Here is a 24,252-nt window from a genome sequence, read left to right as displayed (position 1 = left end):
AGGAGATTTGTTCTTATTTGTGTTTACGCTCCTGAGATAGCAGTGATAAAACAGATCTGTACTCGGTGTTCAACGACGTCCCACTGGTGTCAATGAGACGCATCCGCGTATATGCGTTCAAGCAGTTGTTTGTCATCTACAGTACTTTGTGCTGTATCACACTGATGCTCAAGAAATGTGTGTGGGTTGAAAACAGGAAGAGGAAATAAGAGCAGTGAGATAAATGGCTGCCAGTGTCGCTGTAAGCTGCAGAATCCTCGTTGTGATGTGAATTGTGCTGTTGTCAGGGCTGGAGGTGTTTGCAGAGGAGAGGCCTTTATTAAATATTAACAATGATACCAGAACTTTTGTCTTTTAATGTTTTGTTCTGTGCCTCATTCTATCTTTTATTCTTTCTTTATATTGCTATCTCTTTCACAAATGCTGTACATACACACAACAAATTTCCTTGTGTCTTTTTGGAACATTAAACTTATACATGTGCGACAAGCTAAAAAATTACATATCTATTTTCTTCATTCTTTTGACGATTTAAACATGTATCTGAGTCTTTCATCAACTTCCAATAACTTTGTCTACTGGCAATGTCCAACAGTGTAATAACATGTCATTTTTTTCTGAAAGTCACAGTAATTTCCAGCACATCTTAAATTCTGTATTGCATTTAATAGAATTCTGTGCTGGAAATGATGCTGATGGAAATGATTTTTTTTTTAATCATTTAATAAATAAAAAGTGTATAGGTAAAATGTTATGTGTTTCCAGAACAAAAAACTAAGGCTGCAGTGGGCCTACCATTTGTGTACCTCAGCAGAAATCCAGATTTGTCAGACCAGGCGATGTTTTTCCAATCGTCTACTGTCCCGTTTTTGTGAGCATGTGCCCTCTGCAGCATTAGTTTCCTGTTCATAGCTGACAGTAGTGGTACCCGGAGGGGTCTTCTGCTGCTGTAGCCCATCCGCCTCAATGTTCGATGTGTTGTACGTTCAGAAATGCTTTTCTGCATAGCACTGTTGTAACATTTGGTTATTTGGGTTACTGTCATCTTCCTGTCAGCTTGGACCAGTCTGGCCATTATTCTCTGACCTCCGTCATTAACAAGCCATTTTCGCCCCCACAGAACTGCCGCCCGCTGGTTGTTTTTTTGTTTTTTGTTTCTCTATACACTCTAGAGACTGTGGTGTGTGAAAATCCCAGGAGATCAGCAGTTACAGAAATACTCAAACCAGCCTGTCTTTCACCAACAATCATGCCACGGTCAAAATGACTGAGATCACAATTTTTCCCTAATCTGTTGGTTGATGTGAACATTAACTGAAGCTCCTGACCCATGATCTGCATGATTTTATATATTACATTCCTGCCACATGATTGGCTGATTAGATAATCACATGAATAAGTAGATGTACAGGTGTACCTAATAAACACCTGTACAAGGGGGGCCTGGGTAGCTCAGCGAGTACTGACGCTGAATCCAGGGTGTGCTGAGTGACTCAAGCCAGGTCTCCTAAGCAACCAAATTGGCCCGGTTGCTAGGGAGGGTAGAGTCATATGTAAAATCTGCACATGAAAGGTATTTGAAAAGTACCAAAAATACATGTTACATGCTAGCAATGCATGATGGTTTCAGTTTGTCGGAAAATTGTAGTTTTAGTTTTAATTGAATTTTTCTGGTAAAAAGTTTCCATTTCAGTTTTAATGTGTCCTTCATATAACAAAGAAGAATTGGTTCATATTGACGGAAACTAACTGAAGTTAAAGAAGCACCAATCTATGTATTTATATATTTGCTCTTAACAAGCTAAAGCTGGTGTTGTTTTTTGGTTTCTTCTAAATCAGAAGAACCATAATTGTACCCAAAGCTAAGTGTTGCCTCGTAGATTCATAATATTTAATGCAAGGAATAAGGTACTGTAAAAATCTAGTTCAAAATGATCAAGGCATGTTTTTTTTTTTTTTTTTACAAAATGAAAACAAGTAAGATTAAAGAATGTTTTTTAAAGGTGCTTTAAGCTAATTTTGCCATACTGGAATTCTCCTTTCTCTTTCTGTCTGTCATTCTCCCTCCTGAAATGGCACAGTGTGACTGTCCTCTGCTCTGAGTGACAGTTGTGGCAGATCTTAAGCAGGCAGAGTCTGGGCATATAGACAGCCAGTCGATATAGTCCTGCATCAGCGGCTTATCGCACAGCTGCACTGAAGATCCTAGAAACTTAATGCATGAGGACATTACAAATAAGACTTGGTTACAAAACCTAGTGAGCTGCCTTGCTGTCTACTGCCTACATAGGCAGCATCTTTCTAACACCCTGTCAGCTTTCTGTTCCCAGATCTATCTGTCAGTGATCACCAGCTTTCTGACAGACAGACAGCAGCTAGTGAGAATGGGGAAATTCACCTCCAGCACATGTACAATTAGCACTGGTGCCCCCCAGGGATGTGTGCTCTCCCCACTACTCTTCTCCATGTACACAAATGACTGCACCACCAAGGACCCATCTGTCAAGCTCCTGAAGTTCGCAGACAACACTACATTCATCGGTCTCATCCGAGATGACGATGAGTCTGCATACAGAAGGGAGGTTAAACAGCTGGCTGTCTGGTGCAATCAAAACAACCTTGAGATGAACACGCTCAGAACGGTGGAAATGATTGTGGACTTTAGGAGGAATCCCCCAACACTGTCCCCCTTCACCATTCTAAACAGCACTGTGGCAGCAGTGGAGTCATTCAGGTTCCTGGGCACTACTATTTCGCAGGACCTGAAGTGGGAGACCCACATAGACTCAGTTTTGAAAAAGGCCCAGCAGGGGTTGTACTTCCTTTGCCAGTTGAGGAAGTTAAACCTGCCACAGATGCTGCTGATACAGTTATACTCAGCAGTCATTGAGTCTGTCCTCTGCACTTCAATAACTGTCTGGTTTGATTCAACTACCAAGTCAGTCATCAGAAGACTTTAAAGGATAGTTCGGACTGCTGAGAGGATTACTGGCGCTCCCCTACCCACCCTGCTAGAACTGTACATATCCAGAGAGACAAATAGGGCTGGTAAAATCACTCTTGACCCCATTCACCCAACACTCTTCCTTTTTGAACTGTTGCCCTCTGGCTGGCGCTACAGAGCACTGAACACAGAACAGCCAGGCACAGGAACAGTTTTTTCCCCTCAGGCCATCCACCTCATGAACAGTTAAAACTGCCCCCAAATACTTTGCTTTGGTCAATACAACCATGTGCAATATTCAATCCATCCATTCCTACTTATATCCATATTTCATTTATATTCTTTAACATATCCTACCTCTTCTTCAACACATTACATCACCTGCACATAACTGTATATCTGTATATAAAATATTCTAACAACATTATTGTGCTATTGTATATTTCTCTTCTTTTTCTTTTTTTTTTTTTTATCTGTTATCTTATTTTTTTAAATATTTTTTTTTATGTCACTATATGTATATATGTTTAAATGTATATGTTTTTATGTGTATATATATATATATATATATATATATATATATATATATATATATATATATATATATACACGTTGCATTCTCTTGCACTGGAAGCTTCTGTCACCACGACAAATTCCTTGTGTTTGTAAGCATACTTGGCAATAAAGTTCATTCCGATTCTGATTTTGTCTACAGTGGATGCGAGTGCGTCGCATGAAAAGCAAAGAGATCCCATTATAATCAATGAAGCTGTCTACACTGGAAGCGTTTGAGGTGCATCACATCTACAGTAAACGGATGTCCTGTTCCATTTTTGCACTGCACGTGCAGAAGTTACTCTTGCCAACAAGACTGGTTTAGAACATTTGCTTCTATGCGATGAGTATAAACAGACTCAAGGCTCTGCGGCACATTGCATCAATGGACACCCCCGGTAAAGACAGGGTGTAAGGCAGAATCCTGACCAAGATGGAACCTCATTAGTGAGTGATTTAGAACACTCGACATAGGCAGCAAATGTTGTTCATCTTACAAATAGCGCTTTTCACATGAAGTGCACAAGAGACTCGACTCTTAATTGATTTCTATTAAGTTTAGCATTAACACATGTTGCTAAACTAATGACACGGTACTCTAATAAGCATCAGAACATACAGTATATTGGATAAAATAGACAATTCTTTATGATTTAAATACTTCTCAGTGATACTTTTCAGAATTTAATGAAATATAAATAGCCACAGCATATTTATAGTTAACATATCTCGTGCTTCATGCACCATTGTCAGTCAGTCCAAGAGTTAGACGTTAGCATGTTGCTAAGCTAACAGCAAGGAAAAAAAGCATAAAAAAAAAATATGGCTGTCAATTGATTACACATTTCAATTAAATTAATATGTGTCATTTAATTAAATGTCATTTGGTGAGGTGCATTGCCTAGATCTTTTCGGTGATATAAACAATAACAAAGGATTTACAATGCTACTGCGAATGTCTGGTCCTGAAGCATTTCTGGTTGCTGCATTTTTAGTTTTGGAACAGGGCAAAAGTGTGCATGGAAAAGCCTGATGCGTTGTCAGGAGTTTAGCTTTAGCTCTGTTTCAATTGGCTGGCTGTTAGCAGAGCCGTTCATTTGTTGTCTGATTCAGAACGATATGACATCTATCATCTGTCTGTGCTTGTCTAACAGTAAAACAGCCAGGGAGGCAGTCTTCCCTTTGTTAGCAGAATGGCTAAAGGTTGTTTGAGTGGATGAGTGATGTTGATACTTTCAGTGTAATTGGCCACTAGAGAGCAAGATCTGTATTCTCAGCAGAGAGGCAGTCAAGTCAGATTCATTGATAGGTCAAAACAGGAAGACTGTTGTACTGAATCATGAAGCGTTTATCTTGGTGAATGCTGCAATAACAGTTTACACGAGCAAATGTTACAGTGTGGGTGAGGCAGTGCTGTGTGTAATTGATGAATTATTTAGTTTGGTGAGTACAAAATCATGTTGTTTATTGAAAGAGCAAAGAATAATGTGATGTGTTTTTCTGAGCAACAACTGGGTGGTGCCATGATGATTCTAATTGTCTCTTTTCTGTTTCTGGTCACAAGACGCAATGCAAAAACTACCAAAATGAGCGATTCAGAATGAGAACGACAACCATTTATGTTTTTTTGGAGTAAAAATGAATTTCAGGCTCAACTTGTGCTGTTGTTGGCTGTCATAGCATAACAACAGTAACTTACCTCAGACCATCGCTTCATGTCAGGTCATATAATGTCAGGTGAGGCACTGTTAATAAAAAATGGTCATCTTGACTGAAGTATGTGAGTGAAGTATCGGGACTATACTGAATAGCCACATGTTTTTCGACAATTTTTACAACTGGAATACCTTGTCTCTGTGGTGCATTTAAACATTGCTCTGTTTGTTTAAGTGGCCTGTCTAGTCCGACACGGCAACGTTGAGGATAGTTCACCCAAAAATGAAAATTCTCTCATCATTTACTCACCCTTGTGCCATCCCAGATGTGTATGACTTTCTTACTTCTGCAGGACACAAATGAAGATTTTTAGAAGGATATTTCAGCTCTGTTGGTCCATACATTGCAAGTGAATGGTGACCAGAACTTTAAAGCTCCAAAATCCACATAAAAGCAGCATAAAAATAACCCATAAGGCTCCAGTGGTTTAATCCATGTCTTTAGAAGAGAGATGATAGGTGTAGATGAGAAACAGATCAATATTGAAGTCCTTTTTAACTGTTAATCTATGCTTGTGGCCAGCTCTCCTACCCTAACACTAAGCAAATTCGTGAGAGGGCCTTGTTCACGCAGCCTCTCGTGACGTATGTGCGTTGGCATGTTCATGCATCACTTTAAACAATGGCAAGTCTATTTGATGGTATTATCTGTTTATCCAACCAATGGAAGAAGGGAGAAGTGTTTGGGAATCTGTTTTGTAAAAATCACACACTCCAGTTTTAAGGACTGTTCACAAGAACAAATTTTTTTTTTTTTTTTTTTTTTTTATAAAGTGAATTACAGATAAAATGTCCCAAAACCAAAAGCTTATTTTATTGTTGTTATTGTTATTATTATTATTATTATGGCCTATGTGAATAGATCTATAAGAGTGCATTGCTTTTATTCAAAATCCGTAACACTTATGTAAACAAAACATTCTACAAATGTCGTAATGTGGCATGGCTGTATTTTGGTCTGAAACATAGGGTACAATGGGACTAATGATGCCTTCATGTGCTATCAGAAATATTGTAAATATGAGTTTCCCACTCAGAATTTGCATATGAACGACCCCTCAATTTACTCTGTATGTACTCTGTTAACAGGGGGGAGGAAATTACAGTTTCTTTAGTGAATTATAGGTTTTATTATTTTTTTTTTTAATATAGCTAATTGTTAGCGCTTGCCGTTTCAGTCATTTACATTTACATACTGTATATCAGCAACCATTTGATGCATATTGTACATTTTTCCACCAAGAAAATAGCATGCCCAAAATATGATTGTCATCAACCAGCTGCCTGAGTAATACGTATCACAGTGTCAAAATAAAAGTTCCTCAAGAAATACACAGGAATGAACCTGGCATCATCCATGTTTCCTGTTCTCTCTGACAACAGAGCACTTAAACATGACATACTCGTAATTACCACTTCAAAAGTAGGGAGAAGGATACTTCCAATAGCACATGAAGGGAAAATTATGGCATTCCTTAAAAAAAAAAAAAGCTTTTTCCGGTCACAGAGTGTATGATGTATGAAGATAACCTTTGATTATTTTTTTATTTTTTTTTAATTTGTGAAAAAAAAAAAAAAAAAAAAAAAAGGAAAAGTTGTTTGATTTAAAAAAGAAAAAAAAAAGAAAGAAAGAAAAAAAGACTTTTTACCCAGAATGTGGGAGATGCATTAGTATGCATTAGATATAGTGTATGTAAAACGACATTAGGTTAAGGGCAAATACTTTTGAAACAGCAATATGCTTTTTTGAGTAACAAATTAAAATAATGCTTATTTGGTAACACTTCACAATAAGGTTCCATTCGTTAACATTAGGTATTATTAACAAACAACTAACAATATATTTTTTACAGCATTTATAAATCTTAATGTAAGTTAATAAAAATGCAATTGTTCATTGTTAGTCCATGCTAGTTTATTCAGAGTGCATTAACTAATGTTAACAAATACAAGTTTTGATTGTAAAAATGTATTAGTTTGTTGAAATTACCATTAGACAAGATTAATAAATGCTGTAAAAGTATTGTTCATTGTTAGTTCATGTTGACTAATGTTGTTATCTAATGTTAACAAATGGAAATTTATTAGGGGTTCAAGTGCTTAGCGCTGAAACCCTATTGTAATTGTTAAGATTTTTATTATTAGGGGTACAAGCGCTTAGCGCTGAAATCCTATTGTAAATGTTAAGATTTTTATTATTAGGGGTTCAAGCGCTTAGCGCTGAAACCCTATTATAATTGTTAAGATTTGTATTATTATTATTATTATTATTATTAGGGGTTCAAGCGCTTAGCGCTGAAACCCTATTGTAATTGTTAAGATTTGTATTATTATTATTATTTATTATTATTATTATTATTATTATTATTATTAATAAAAAACTGATTGGGCAGAGCAAACCGTAAGACCTAGAGACTTGAAACTTGGTCAGATGGTAGTAGTATTGCTCGCAGTCAATAGGGGGCGCTACAGCGATCAAAAACATGAAACTGCTCATAACTTCTAGATCTTTTGTCGTAGACTCAAGTGCTTTATACCATTGGAATCCTTGGCTCAAACCAAACAAAACGTATATCTCCGATTTCATTTCCGCCTATAAAAATTTTCCGCCATCTTGGATTTTTCATAAAACCTACTTTTGCGAACTAGTTTTAGTTCCGAAAACATCTGATGTAGGAGTGGCCAATTTTACGTAAATGGCTATAACTCTTGAAGGAAATGAGATCTCTTCACCAAACTTGGCATGCTTATGTAAGAGGTCAATCTTTGGTCGCCCAAACGTGGTTTTGCCACATGGTGGTACTATAATACCAAAAAAACATGAAATTGGCTGTAACTATGAAACCGTTAATCCTATTGACTTCAAAATGTGCATACATTGTCTTTGTCTCAGCTGCGATCATTGTCAATATGGACATTCACATATGTTGAAAAACATGGCCGCCATTGGCCAATCAAATTTCAGCAGCTATTACACAAGGTTAACAATGACCGATCGGAACGAAACTTGGTGGACCTATTTGACTCTTGGTCTGAGAGGGTTGTGCAAAGTTTTAAAAAAATTGGCCACTAAGTGATGCTATCACAATTTTTGTAGGTGTTAATGGTTGTATATAATGCAGTGTTGTGAAATAACACAAGTAATATATATCACCTGATAGCTCTTCTCATTCTAAACAACTTTGCCTCAAGAAGCATTGGTGTCTGTCAAACTGTTCGGTAAATATTTCAGATAATTTTAAAAACCTACTTTTGCAAACTAGTCCTAGGTTTTTTGCCCAATCGGAAGCAAACCAGTGCAGAAATATACTCTTGAGTCTGATTATCAATAATTATCAAATAAAAGTTGACATTTCGACTCACGGTCGCTAAGGGGTGCCAAAACGTTCGAAAAGGGTGGCCCATTTTTACAAAAATGGCTATCACTCCCGAACGAAATGAGATATTTTCACCAAACTCGGAACACATGTGTATGAGCTCAATCTGAGGTCACAGTAAATCGGAGTTTGGCCACTTGGCGGCGCTATAACAGAAAAAAAACATGAAAACAGCTCTAACTATGCAACCGTTAGTCTGATTGAGTTGAAAATCTTTGAAAAATTGAGCATGCAGTGTCTTTGTCCAAGGTGCCATGACTGTCTATGAGGACATTGGCGTATCTCAAAAAACATGGCCGCCATCGGCCAATGAAGTTTGAGCACCTATTAGACAAGGTTAACAGAGGCCGATCGGCACAAAACTCGGGGGACCTATTCGACTGCTGGCCCTAGAGGTCTGTGAGAATTTTGAAAGAAATCGGCCGATGGATGGCGCTAACGAGATTCACGCATCTGTAATCACGTGATGTTTCACACATACAATGGCTGTGTCCCAGTTCAAAGGCTGCATCCTTCAAAGGACTCGGACTTCAAAGGCCACGCCTTCAAAGGCCGCGAAGGTCAGACTGAGCATTGTTAATTGGGAAAGTCTAGCCTACAGAGGACTGTTCTTGTCACCAAACAACTGTGACAGCTGCCGAGTGACTGTAATGTTTGTACTGGACTTTTTTGAAAGTTATATTAAACTGTCTGAAAACAAAATAGGGTTCACAAACTGTCTAAATATTTTCACCATGATCCATTTCTGTATATAATAAAGAGTATAAACTATATATAATCGCATCTTAGTAAGCTATAAGTCAACATTTGAACCACTTAAATTATTATTATTATTTTTTTTTTTTACATTTGTATCATTACATATTTGAGTAAGTTGGAACCCAATACTTACATTTAAAAGTGTAATTCGGCAATTTCTCTCAAAAAAATCCTGTCGTCACTGGTGCGCAATGAATTCTGGGGTAGGCAAGGCCGTGAAGGATCCATCTGTTGTATCCTTCATTTCATGGGAAACGAAGGATGCATTGTGAGGCTGCATTTGAAGGAGCCTTCAAATTGGGACAGCCTTTTTCGCGCAGCAGTGACGCAATCGGCTTTCGAATGCAACCTTTGAAGGATGCAGCCTCTGAATTGGGACGCTGCTATAATTCATATCATTTGTTAGATCTCCTCATACTGAACAACTTTACCTCAAGAACCACTGCTGTCAATCAAATCGTTCATTAAATATTCACGATTATGTAAAAAACCTACTTTTGTGAACTAGTTCTAGGTTTTTCGCTCAACCTCAATAAAACCAATGCAGTACAATTCTCTGGATTCTCTAGGTCAATAATTATAAAAAAAAATGTTTTTTAACTTTACCCTTTGGGTAGCTATAACAGTGTCATTTAGAAAATTAGCATGGTCAATTGTACAAATAAGCCCATAATTCCTAAACAAAAAATGCGACATATGATTCTAAACAAGCATGCAGACTTTTATGGAGATCAGACCATAGGTGGCGCTATGAGCTTTAAAAAGCTTTAAAAACCATGTTACTTTCCTTAGTAAATTGCCTGTATTGGTTGTAAATGGTCTTTTCCATCTATGATCTAGGTGGTTACATGCTTGCTAAATAAAACATAATACCTTTTTACGCATGTGCTTAAAGGCCTTAAACCGCTTGAACCCCGTTAATTGCTGCTCGCAGCTATATTTGTAAATGTTACCACTTATTCAAAATAACCACTTGCTCCATTTACTGTTCATTTGTAATCACATTTGGCATGTCATAACATCTCAAGTATTCTATAAACAAATTAATCTCCACTGTGATTGGATCAGTTAATGTGAGGCCACTTTGAACATTTCTCATAACAAATCGATTCGCCCCATTTAAGAAAAAAAACCTGCAACAGGGGGACATTTGACCACAAATACTATCCTTTCATGTATTAGACAGTTATAGAAAAACTTTTGATTTAATCACCTTAAAACAGAAAATAGCAAAAAAAACAACAAAAAAAAAGTATTTTATCTCAAAATAAATGCCATAATTTCAGGGGTTATCATTAGCTACATAAATATGCAATATTTTAAAAGATATTAAATGTCAGATCATATTCACTCAAAAACAACTTTTAGACATTGCACACAATGACCAATCCATGTGCGCACCTGCTGTGAAACCAACGGAAATTTTGCGTTAGCACATTTTCCATGCGTTTAACATGTGTGCAGTCATTAATTAATGAGACTCACTGTGTGCTTGATGAGTATTCACTCTTGGCTTCTTTCTTTTTTTCCCTTGCAGGTGGTTTTTGAAGCCACAGTCTCATCTGAGCAGAAGGGATACATCGGCCTGGACGATATAGTGCTGTTAAACTACCCCTGCTGTAAGTCCTGTCACTCTACACACATACTAATACTCTCACTGACCTTTTCCGACACGTATGGGGGCGTATGACTAGGTCAGCCCACCTGGAGTGAGGAACAAAGGTGCCCATTTCCTCCCGTCAAAAGCTCGGGGTCTCTCACTTCTGATCTAAATAACCATCATGAAAGGCAATTATCCAGTGACACCTTCCATTTCTCTTGTTCTTGCCATGCGTTTACTTCCTGCAGGTGAACTTTTGTTAGCACATCGCCCTGTCGCTCGGTCCCAGTGGTCCAACACTCCATTCACATTTCCAAAGGTGTGTAATTCTGCTCCAGTCGTTTGGACTGGGGGGGGCTCAAAGCAGCGGCCCACCACAGGACGTGATACATGCTGACTACTGAGAAATGCAGTGCAGTGGAAGGGGGTTGTGCATTTGAATTTAGACATTCAGTTTGAGGCCTGTTGTAATTTGTTTGAGTTATTGAGTTTAAACTTGCCGTCCTCCATCTTCTGCATTCCTGCAGCTATATTTGACAACCCGCAGCAAGAACATAATTGCAGATTCTACAGAAAGAGGGACCGAATGGACACATGCAGGTTTTTGAGAGCATTTAAAAGCTCAATGTTGAGTTTTAAACATTTTTAATCAAATTAATTACATTGTTATGTAAGGGATAATGCACAATCAGCCAGTAGTTATTGCACAATAAACCCTGACAGGGTGATCAGGACCCCGACGCAAAACGGATGACTTTTGTATCACCCTGAAGGAGTTTATTTTGCGATAACAACTGGCTAACTGTACATTATCCCGCTTATTATATGAGTACTAACCAAATAAATAAATACATGGACATAAAATATTGATTTGCATTGAAATTATGTAATTTGAGAAGAAATAAATCGCCGAACAGCTGAAATCCACCTCCGGTTCGTGTCAGAGTTCTGTTGGTTTATTTTGTAATTAATGAACATTTGACTACTCATTATTCACCCTATTACAAGGCTACTTGCCAAATAAACAAATAAATGGACAAGAAACATTGATTTGAGTTTAAATTATTTTATTAGCTTACTTGAAGGGATCGCACAGTGATCCGAGAAGCAGGAGAGACGTTTCACAGAACCCGGATGAACGGTCTGATACGTCTAAATCCCTGGATGTGCGGTTGTTACAGAGCAATATCTGACCACTGGATGGGGCCATTAACCAATCACAATCGAGTATTCCAGAGAGCTGTGTAAATAAGTAGATTTATTAAACAAATTAATCACAGTTAATTGCATGTCACTATTTGCTGAGAAAAGCACCCAAATGATTTTGTCTACCATAATGTATAGGCATTACAAAAAGTGGTATTATTGGTTTGATTTCCATATTATTGAACAATAGCCTATCACTAGCCTACATTACACTAATCTATTTGACTTTGAAAACTGTGTTTTCAGTTTCCTAACTTCATCATTTTCCAAAGCATGTGGTATGAAACTCTCCATTTTGGTGGAGCAAAATGCTATTACAGAGTGGTTGAGAGACGTAAATCAATGGGCCTCATTCATGAAAATTCCGTAAATATATGAAAAAATTGGGAGTAATTTACCCATAAAATGGAGCTTCCCAAAAACATTCTGCCGGATTCACGAATGCTTCATATTCCCCAGATTTGCTAGTAAAATGTTTGTATGTTAGTGAATTCTAAACATTCGTAAATAGAGAGAGCGTGCACATTCATTCACAATTATCATAATCCACGCCCATGAAAACGTCATATAAGGAAGGCTTCAGACTCGCTAGTACATGTGAACAGGAAGCTTTAAATCACATCTCTGTGAACAGATATACACCGATCAGCCACGACATTAAAACCACCTGCCTAATATTGTGTAGGTCCCCCTTGTGCCACCAAAACAGTGCCAATCTGCATCTCAAAATAGCATTCTGAGATGCTGTTCTTCTCACCACAATTGTACAGAGTGGTTATCTGAGTTACCATAGATTTTGTCAGTTCGAACCAGTTTGGCCATTCTCTAATGATTTTTGTTTTTGGCACCATTTGGAGTAAATTCTAGAGACTGTTGTGTGTGAAAATCCCAGGAGATCAGCAGTTACAGAAATACTCAAACCAGCCCATCTGGCACCAACAATCATCCATGCGATTATCTAATCAGCCAAGCATGTGGCAGCAGTGCAGTGGATAAAATCCTGCAGATACAAGTCAGGAGCTTCAGTTAATGTTCACATCAACCATCAGAATGGGGAACAATTGATTTCAGTGATTTTGACCATGACATTATTGTTGGTGCCAGATGGGCTGGTTTGAGTATTTCTATAACTGCTGATCTCCAGGGATTTTCACGCACAACAGTCTTTAGAGTTTACTCCGAATGGTGCCAAAAACAAAAAACATCCAGTGAGTGGCTGTTCTGTGGACGGAAATGCCTTGTTGATAAGAGAGGTCAACAGAGAATGTCCAGACTGGTTCGAACTGACAAAGTCTTCAGTAACTCAGATAACCGCTCTTTACAATTGTGTTGAGAAGAATAACATCTCAGAATGCTATTCTGAGATGTGGTTTGGCGCTGTTTTGGCAGCACAAGGGGGACCTACACGATATTAGGTAGATGGATTTAATGTTGTGGCTGAACAGTGTATGTATATATATAATATATATATATATATACACACCGATCTATATACAAGAGTCATTCACTATAGAAACTGCAATCTCCTCCGCCATTTTGAACAGTATGTCCTCTCCAATGTGGAAACTCCGCTAAGAGGTAAGCGCCTTGAGCTTGTGTAATTAATCAGTCTGTTGTGTCTCTCAGCTGTGATGAGTCTTAATGATGAAGTTGTTAGTTTAAAGCCATTTAAAACTATTTCCTAACTTTAGTAGTGTAGTAGTAATCCGAGTGATCACTCAGTGCTGATGAATGAAAACACTGACTGATGCTGACTCACTTCACATCACCTAACTGGCTCATATTACACACAAAAATTTTCTTTTTCCACCACCTGCTGGCTAAAATCTGTAATGTCACAAAAATAAATGTAAAGAGACACATGTAGCTCTTAACACATATGCACTGCTATAACACTTTAGTTTTACACGGCACGAACAAGTGAACACAAGCGGCATGATACACACACTGAAGCGTCCGAGTGCTGATGTACTGAGATATCAGTACTCATGGAACATCTCTCGACCAATCGGATTCGAGGACCGGAACTAACTGTTGTTTATAAATATACTATATATATATATATATATATATATGCATGCAGTGATTCCCCTATATGCATTCTAAATGATTAGCACCACTGTTGAAATTTCACATGGTTCATTAATATTCTTTACGCAACGTAAGGACCTTTCAGCTGTGCGCTTTCTACACAGCACGCTGTTGAACGTTGATTTGAAACAATAGGAAACACATACACAAATTCATGCATGTACTTACAGTGACATCACCGTTTAGCAGTCCAACAAAGGCTGTTTGTGAGTGCGGGTGTACAACGGAGAAGCAGGGTAACCAACAAATTCGGCTCGGGATTTATTCACTTAAACATTTAGCTGTAATCGGTAAACCAATCCATACAGATGAACAAATTAAATCAATAGTCTTGTCTTTGTATCAAACTGTAATTCCAAGATTTGCACAAGTAAATCAGCTCTTCCGCATCCCTCTCTCATGCAGATCATTGAACACTTGTTTAGTTTAGTGTAAGTGCGCGCAGAGAGAAAGTCACACATAAGTTGTTGCATATTTACTGTCCTTAAGATTCAGCATGCAAATGGTGTAGTACCAAATATCGATAAGCAAACGATGCGATAATCACTCCAGTTTGTAATCAACAAAGCATAAGCGTGCTACGTCAGAGCAATAAAATTTTTCTGCCTTTCACATCTCCGCATTTTTATATCGCTCCCTCATATTCCAGAACCTTTGAAAAGAAAGGCAGAAACAGCAAAAATGCTATCAGAACTACTCTGGGTAAAGAGAACCACTTAAACACTTAAAGCTGTCATCTCGATCTAATAGAAGCCCCATCTGACCTGTACAGGTATTTCCTTTGCCATGTGAATAAGTCAGTTTGGTAAATATAAATGTTTTAAATATTTTAACTAAGTATGTAAAAATATGCATACATAATATAGTAATTTATATACTAGAATATTAATAATACACATAATACGAAAATATATTGTTATCTGTCTTTAATATATAAAGGGCTATATATTAAGAAGTCTTTCTACTCACCGTGGGAGTTTTCCTCAATTATTCTGGTGAGTGATTATATTTCTCCACAAGTGTGTGTGAGAGCTGCACTGCAATAGCTGGCTGATCAGATCACAGTCACGGAACAACAATGCCCGGGCTCACTTATTATTATTATTATTCTCTGCGATTTTGAACAAAGCCAACCTCACCCGTGAACTGCCAAAATACAGACAGCACATTACATGCCCCACCAGAGACAGAAATATACTGGATCACTGCTACACAGCATTAAAGGATGCACCATTCTGAACAGCACTGTGGCAGCAGTGAAGTCATTCAGGTTCCTGGGCTCTACCATCTCAAAAGACCTGAAATGGGTTACCCACAGAGGTTGTACATCCTTCACCAGTTGAGGAAGTTAAACCTGCCACAGGCACTGCTGATACAGTTCTACTCAGCAGTCACTGAGTATGTCCTGTCTGGTTTGGTTTAGCTATGAAATCGGACATCAGAATACTACAAAGGACAGTTCGGACTGCTGAGCGGATTATTGGTTGCCCCCTGCCCTCCCTTCAAGAACTGTACACTTCCAGAGTGAGGAAAAGGGCTGGAAAAATCACTCTGGACCCCACTCACCCAGCCCACTACCTTTTTGAATTGTTGCCTTCTTACCGGCGCTACAGAGCACTGAGCAGCAGAACCGTCAGGCACAAGAACAGTTTTTTTCTCTCAGACTATCTATCTCATGAACAGTTAAAACTGCCCCATTGAGTAATAATTATGTGCAATACACAGCTTAGTCTATTTATATTTATCTAACATCTCCTACCTCTTCTGCCATTACATTCCCTTGCACTCTATATAATAGCGTTGTGTTTGTACATACCTTTTACTTTTATTCTATTTATTATCTCTGTCTTGTTGTTGTATTGTTTGTGCACTGGAAGCCTCTGCCACCAAGACAAATTCCTTGTATGTGTAAGCATACTTGGCAATAAAGCTCATTCTGATTTTGATTCTAATTAAGTTCTCTCTCAGGATTTCATCTGTTAACATTTTCAATGCATGAAATTAATTTTGTCAACATTAAAAGGCCATTGAATCTAACTGGTGAGTATTGACTTGTATTCTTAAGTGATAAAACCTTTATGACTTTCTTTCTTCCATGGAACACAAAAGGAGTTGTTAGAGTGGTGTAAGTTTCAGTCTTCATTCCTTTCATTGTATGGAGAAAAAAAAGTAGCAGGTAAAAATTGAGAAAGTAGCTCTCCGTGAGATTGTTATAAATTTTCAGATGTTTTAATACATTTTATTTACTCCCCTCCAGTAAATAAGATATATACTGTATATATATATATACAACAGTTAGTTCCGGTCCTTGAATCTGATCGGTCGAGAGACGTTCCTTGAGTACTGATGTCTCATCAGCACATCAGTACATCAGCACTCGGAAGCTTCTCTGTGTGTATCACACTGCTTGTGTTCATGCCATTCTAAACTAAAGTGTTAGAGCAGTGCATACAGTATGTGTTAAGAGCTATATGTGTCTCTTTACATTTATTTTTGTGACATTACAGATTTTAGCCAGCAGGTGGTGGCAAAAGTCCATTTCTTTTGTGTAATATGAGCCAGTTAGGTGATGTGAAGTGAGTCAGCGTCAGTCAGTGTTTTCATTCATCAGTACTACGTGATCGCTCGGATTACTACTACACTACTAAAGCTAGGAAATAGCTTTAAATGGCTGTAAACTAACAACTTCATCAATAAAGCTCGTCACAGCTGAGAGACACAACAGGCTGATTAATTACACAAACTCAAGGCACTTACCTCTTACCGGAGTTTCCACATTGGAGAGGACATACTGTTCAAAATGGCAGAGGAGACTGTGGTTTCTATAGTGAATGACTTGCGCACTGGCTATCACGAAATATGGAGGAATACCCCTGCTTGGACGGCTATTTTTCCACAGAGAAAATAGGATACATTTAACTAAAATTAATTATCGTCAGAAAGCTGACTAACACACTACATCTCTGCTTGGGAGTGGCAAAAGGTGATCGCACATGCTCCATCTCTCTCTCTCTCTCTCTCTCTCTCACACACACACACACACACACACACACACACACACACACACACACACACACACATACACACACACATGTCCTTGTTTCTCTAATAACTTGTTAGAAATAGCCCAAGCCGTGAAACTAGTTCTAAAGTGAAGTTTTTGAGAGGCTTGGACGCATCATTTGGTTTGAACCAGCAATGGCAGATTATAATCTGTTGCGTAAGAAAGTAGTTTTATGCACAAATGCATTTTTATGAACGTACTCAGTTTTTCCAAAATAAATTTAAATTTACTTGTTCATTGAACTGTTGTATATAAGCAATATCACACTTACAGTCATGCTATATGGCCCTAAATCAGCACTGCTGTGATTACTTACAGATCACAGCAGTTCTGATGGAGGGGATATATCGCACTCTTGCTTGTGTGATATTGCTTCATGTATGTATATATATATTAATATATATATATATATATATATATATATATATATATATATATATATATATATATATATATATAGTGGAGTGCATTCACATCGTAAAATATTGTGATCGCATGCTTTTACTGTCACCAGAGGTTCTTTTGCAAATGAAATAGTCCAAGAGGTCAATAAAAATGGTTGAAATAAAGCTTTAGTGTAAAAAAAATCAGTTCACGCTGGCAGGAGGTTGTCCACCACAGTTAATCTTCTCTGGTTCAGTTGAACGCATCGCCAGCATCATTGATGAAACTTCTCGAGTAAATCCAAGACCATAACAGTGATGTATACTTTTGCAACTGGAAAAATCTTCAAAGAAATTAATAGAATGCCTGTAGAAGGTCTTTGACCGAAATGCTGAAATATATATATAAGATAAGCTTTACAACAGTGTGCAGGCTTTTTCTGATTTTTTCATTACTTATTTAATTTTACTTATATCATAATGTAGTCTTGGCAGTTTGTTTGAAAGAACAACACGTTCGGATGTCTTATGCACAATTTACACAGGAATTGGATTCTTTTTAGAGCTGTCAAAATCAAAGTGTTAAATCATGCAAATCATTTTAAAAGTTTAACGCGTGTATCATTAATGAAGACAAAACCCCTGCATTACATTGATAGCATAAACCAAGAGTGTAGCCAGGAAATTATTTTTGTCAATTTTTTTTAAACCAATTTTTTCTTAATAACAGAAAGGTGCCGCATTCAAACCATTCTTTCACACTTTAAGAAATCAGAATTTATGCATTTTTAAACTATTTTATAAATATATATTTGAAGTTAAAGAATAATCTGTGAGATTCTGGGTGGGCCTGTGTCTAATTTGCCCACCCTTGGCTACACCACTGGCATAAATGCTATTTGTTGCATAAAACAAGGCCAGATGGGACTTGTGATAGACATCAAGAACTTTGCAGCCTCTGTAAGGCACAATTTAATTACCAGAGAAGCACATCAAGTCTTAAATGTCATGAAAACGCATTCATGAAAATGAATGAGACATTGTCTGCAAGTGCTTTTCGCGTTGAGTTCAAAGCGGCACTTGACACCCTGACACGAATTATGAATGCGGCTTCACAACTGCTGTAGCAATGCGGATAGCCACAGTCTGCTTTAAGAGTTTTAATGTCCATTGCTTTGAATATGCAACCTATGTTCTTTCAATTATTCAAACTCCCACTTTAGGAAATTGTATTGCTGGTGCTATTTATATGCATTTTTATCTTTATACTGTGGAAGGCTGTGGAAAATGTTAATAAAGCATTATTGTTACATATTGTTTTGTCATCTTTCTTAAGGAGTATATACAATAAAATTTTAGCACTTTCAAAATCTGTGACTAATTGCAATTTAACTATGAAGAATTATACGATTAATCACGATTAAAAAAATAATCGACTGGCAGCACTAATTATGGGTTTATGTACATATGCAGATGAACAAATTTGGCCATTATGTCACACCTTTAAGATGCTGTGTCAAGTTAAAAGTTGCTTAACTTTAGAAAATACGAGGTTATTTAAATTAAGTGAAATTACTGTTAGATTTGCACCCCTAGATAAATACTAGCATACAGTATAAGGGCATCACTACAGTGTGTTTATTGTGTTTATTTAGAGTCCCACAGACACCCCTAAACCTAACCCTAACCTTACAAAATTAACCATGGTTTTACTACAGTAACAATAGTATCAACATTGTATTTTGTAGTAAAATTACCACACAATTAAACATGGTTACTACAGTATATTAACACCATATTACTGTAGTAACACCATGATTAATTGCATTAAATCTATGGCTTCCTCCAAAATACATGGTACTACAATATAACTATAGTGAAACCATGGTTAATTTTACCCGGATCAAACCTTTTCCTCAACTCCCTGACCTTGACTCTAACCAAACCACTATGAGGAAATCAACCTTTATATTCATGTTTATTAATTATTATAAGTAGTATTAAAGGAAATATTTGGAGTGGAAACAAGAAAAAGAATGGGAAAAAATGGGGTACAAGACAGAATTGAACCCGGGTCATCTGCAAAAGAAAAGCACATTCAATGGGAGGCTTGTTTAATGTTTAATTTCCCTGTTTCCACCAGAATATTGGAGAGCAAATAGTCACACTGTGTGGCAGGTGATATTTACACCTAGTGCAAATAGTCACTTTTATTTTTTAGCATGTTTATTGTATGTTGTTGTTTTTTTTTTATTTATTTTTTTATTATTATTATTTAGAATTAATCACACTAAATTAACATATATTGACAGCCATTATTTTTACATATATTTTAAGGGTTCATTTGTTCTGCATCGGTCCATGGTGAGATATCTTCTGATGGTGCTGTGATCTAGATTTTTGGGTGCATTGTGTGTGTAAAATCAAGGCAAACATTGCTAGCATTAGTCAAGATTGTGCCAAGTGCATGTCTAATTGTGAAGATGTCAAGATTTATAGTGAATAAGGACTTACATTTGGGTCTTTTCTCACCCAAAAATGATTGTATTGCTTCAGAAGAAATGGATTAAACCACTGGAGGTGTATGGATTACTTTTCTGTGGTTTTGGAGCTTGAAAGTGTTGGACCCCATTGACTGCATTATATTGAAAAACACACATCATATACCCATCAAAAAATCTTCATTTGTGTTCTGCCATAGACATAAATTAGTTTGAGACAGTATAAGAGTGAGTACGTTTTGGGGGTACTATTCCTTTAAAAGGGAAAAATACAAATTTATTGATAACAGACAGTATATGTTCTATCAGCAGATTTTTATTGCATTCATATTAAAAAAATGACCAGCCATATCTACAATGGCAATATTTTGGCTTCTTCTCTGGTATCTTATATGTTGCTGTAACACATGCATTGCTGGGGCAGATAATACAGTAACAGTGGACAGGGGAATGATGCCTTGTTTGGTCATTTGCACATTGCTAATGAAGGCAGAGAATGAAAATGTCCAAAACTGCTGACAGTCTCTGCAAACCTCAAATAAACTGCAAACTGTTATTTCCTGCCATGAGATTATTTTGCTTGCTTACCACTAGCTGTTTTAGTAGTATTCAACATCAACCCAAGTATAGACATGACCCTTAGCCAGTTACTGTATTTGTTTGTTACAGTAAACTAATCAGTTACTGTTTTAATTTAACTTAGTTCTTTAAAAACAATTTTGTCATCATATACTCACCCTCATATCGTCCAAAACCGTGCGACTTTCTTTCTTCTATGGAAATCAAAAGGTCAAGTTAGGCAGAATGTCAGGGACTGACAGCCTCAGTCACTATTTTCATTCTTTGCATCTTTTGTTTTTTCCATTCATTGAAAGTGAATGGTGGCTGAGACTGAACATTTTGCCTTACATTTCCTTTTGTGTTCCATGTAAGAAAGAAAGCCATACAGGTTTGTAACGACATGAGGGTGAGTAAATGCTGATGCATTTTTAAATTGTGGGTGAACTAGTCCTTTAAACTGACTAATCACTTACTGATACTGATTACTATTACTCCCATTTACAGTAGTTGCCTTATTATACCTTACAAAATCTGTCCATTAGCCCCCTTGGAGTCATTAAAGGAATAGTCTGGGTTCAATAAAAGTTAAGATCAATCAACAACATTTGTGTAATAATTTCCACCAAAAAATCATCCCTCCTTTTCTTAAAAAAAATAAATAAATAAATCTGGGTTGCAGTGAGGCACTTATAATGGAAGTGAATGGGAGCAATTTTTGGAGGGTTTAAAGGCAGAAATGTGAAGCTTATAATTTTATTAAAGTACTTTCATTCTTCTGTTAAAACTCATGTATTATTTGAGCTGTAAAGGTAAGTAAATCGCCATTTTTATAGTCATTTTAGGGTTTTCAACGTTGTGTCATCATGGCAGCAAAGTTGTAAATTGGCTATAGCTTTAAACAGAAAACGTTTGTAAGTGATTTTATCACACTAAAATCATGTTTACACACATATTGTTTGTCTTGTGACTATACTTTTGAAGCAGTGAGTATTTTAACATTTACGGATTGGCCCCCATTCACTTCCATTATAAGTGCCTCAGATTCTTTGCTCTTTTTTAAAGATGAGGAACAAGTCGAAATTCATTTTTGCGATAATCAATATTATGCCACAAATGCTGTCGATTGAACTTGTGTTGAACCTGGAATATTCATTTAAAGTTCTACTTTATGCAACACAAGACAAAATACTGTATATTTTTTGCATTCTGCACCATTGAACATACTTTACCATTATTGCATATAATCTTACTTCTGAATTTGCAACTGTTTTTTTGTTTATTTTTGTGTATTGTAAATCTATTTGTCTTTTCTCTAGTTAATTACTTATTTCCTTTAGTCTAGCATTTGGATTGTTATGGTATATTTTCATTTATTTGCAATTTGTACAATAATAATTTTTGTGTGAATTGTGTCAGGATGCTCAGTTCATTTCAGTAATGATGAGCGATTTCAATGAATGGTTCAGTGACAAATAAGGATGAAGGATGACTGAGTTCTTTAAAAAAAAAACAGCAATTTTGTATACATTCGTACTATTTTCAACAAAAGTTTGTATTCAATAACTAATGTCATTTTCCTTAAATGTGTAATCTAATCATTATTTTTCATATATCATATATTTCCACCATAGTTTTTTTTAAAGTAAAAAGTATTATATTAAAAAACAGCATATTTTTTTTTCCATTAATGTCACAAAATTTGGCATTCGCTAACCTTCCCATGTCATAAAAAGCTCAAATTTTGAGATAATTTTAAAAAGCTTACTCAGAACATCAGAATGCATTGCAATGAGCTCAGTGAAAAAATAAAAATAAAATAAAATCATCCAAATATAAGTATACTGGTTTAAATACTGAAAAGTAATCCATAAATAGTTCTTCTTCTTCTTCTTCTTTCGGCTGCTCCCGTAAGGGGTCACCACAGCAGACCATCTGTGATCCGCATATTTGACTTGGCAATCCATAAATAGTTTAATCATATAAAAACAAACAAACAAAAAAAAAAAAAAACAATGCTACAGTATTTTACCCAGTAGATATGTATTTTTTTTAATCATTATTAGAGTATCACATATTAGCTTACATGCTAATGTCAACTGTTAGTCGAGTTTCTCGGTCACTGCACATTTGGAGTTCTGTTTTGTCTGGCATGCACAGTTGCTGCCTATGTAGAACGTTCAAATCAGTCACTTCTGTGGTTAGATTGATGTCTTTTAAGGTTGCTGCTTTAGTAGGCAATAGCTTCAGGAAGTTCAGGGAGTTCTAGTACAGATCGTTCTTTCTGGCCTTCTGGATGGCTCTTTCAACTCTTGAAGTATCATCTACGATAATGGTAATGAATGATAATGGAGGGTATTTTTGAGAAAATGATCCCATTGAGAGACACAGTCAGTTTTAAAACAGTCTGGCTCACCTTACAACCCTGTTCATCTTTGAGAAACTTCCACACAGGCCCTTACAGACAGACAGCAAAACTGTGGATTCACTATGTGGTTCTGCAAAGGCAGAACACAGTAACTGCACAATTGAAATCTGGTGTCAGGAAGGTTTGGTTTATCATAGCTAAAATGAAATGCAAATAGACTATTTTATAATCCAGATTTGGCACACACAATACATAAATAAACACATTATATATTATAAACATAATATTACAATTTTATGTGTTCAATTTTACTTTCATTGTCTACAAATGACAGTTCGGTCAGATGATAAAATGGGCCAAATTGAATGATTATTATCACATCGACTGTCTGACCTTAGGCGTTCATGCATCCACTTTTTTGCACTCTTGACATTTCTGTGTTTGTTTCATGTGGTGGGTGTGTTTATTCCAGACACATGCATTCCCACTCAACAAAATCTGTCAAATTTGTTGCCTTCGCTCGGTTAAACGAACTGTACAGTGGACTGGCTTGCTATTACCTTGTCTAAACCTGCGTTAACATGTGCCTATCAAACAACATAAATAACACATGAAACTCTAGACATGTATATTGAATCCATTTATTTGACATACAAAAATGCAGTTCACTTGAATACACTTGATCTACGTTGAACTTGTTGTCAATTTAATTTCCGAACTGACCCAGAAATAATTTAGACTTCTTTCTTTCTTTTAAAAAAGAAGAGGCTTGACTGGCCTACATCTCAACACTACACCAACTACTCAGTATGGAAGCCCTGCATAATTAAGCTTGTTTAGAGTCATGTTCACCAGACATCGATCAGACATGTTTTTTTTTAACAGTGTTCACATCGGATAGGTTCTTGCGTTCAAAAACAGGGTAAAATACAGGGGTCTAAAGACACATTTTTATATGCTAAACTACTTGATATGTCATCCTAAAACTACAAAGCATTGTGTGAGAAGCTGGAGAAACAGCGAGACATAATGCAACAGCCAACAACATCCATTTGTATGTGTACATAGACAATTAAAAAATAAATAAAATGATTTCGACAGTGATTGTTTTGAAATGTATTGCTGACAGCT

At 36.7% G+C, this 24,252-nt stretch overlaps 1 protein-coding gene across 4 annotated transcripts in view; it reads left to right on the top strand.

Annotated features, from left to right (window-relative positions):
* Window positions 1-24,252, top strand: part of LOC127420681 (receptor-type tyrosine-protein phosphatase U-like) — a 426,908-nt gene that overhangs the window by 225,829 nt on the left and 176,827 nt on the right. For all 4 annotated transcript variants that reach the window (XM_051663146.1, XM_051663144.1, XM_051663145.1 and 1 more), the window contains exon 4: window positions 10,888-10,969. In XM_051663146.1, coding sequence (XP_051519106.1) covers window positions 10,888-10,969 — 82 coding nt within the window. The remainder of the gene's footprint in view (window positions 1-10,887; window positions 10,970-24,252) is intronic.

This window comes from Myxocyprinus asiaticus, chromosome 30 (assembly GCF_019703515.2).
Source record: "Myxocyprinus asiaticus isolate MX2 ecotype Aquarium Trade chromosome 30, UBuf_Myxa_2, whole genome shotgun sequence".
NCBI classification, from domain to species: Eukaryota; Metazoa; Chordata; class Actinopteri; order Cypriniformes; family Catostomidae; genus Myxocyprinus; species Myxocyprinus asiaticus.
This window is presented reverse-complemented; position numbering and strand designations above follow the sequence as displayed.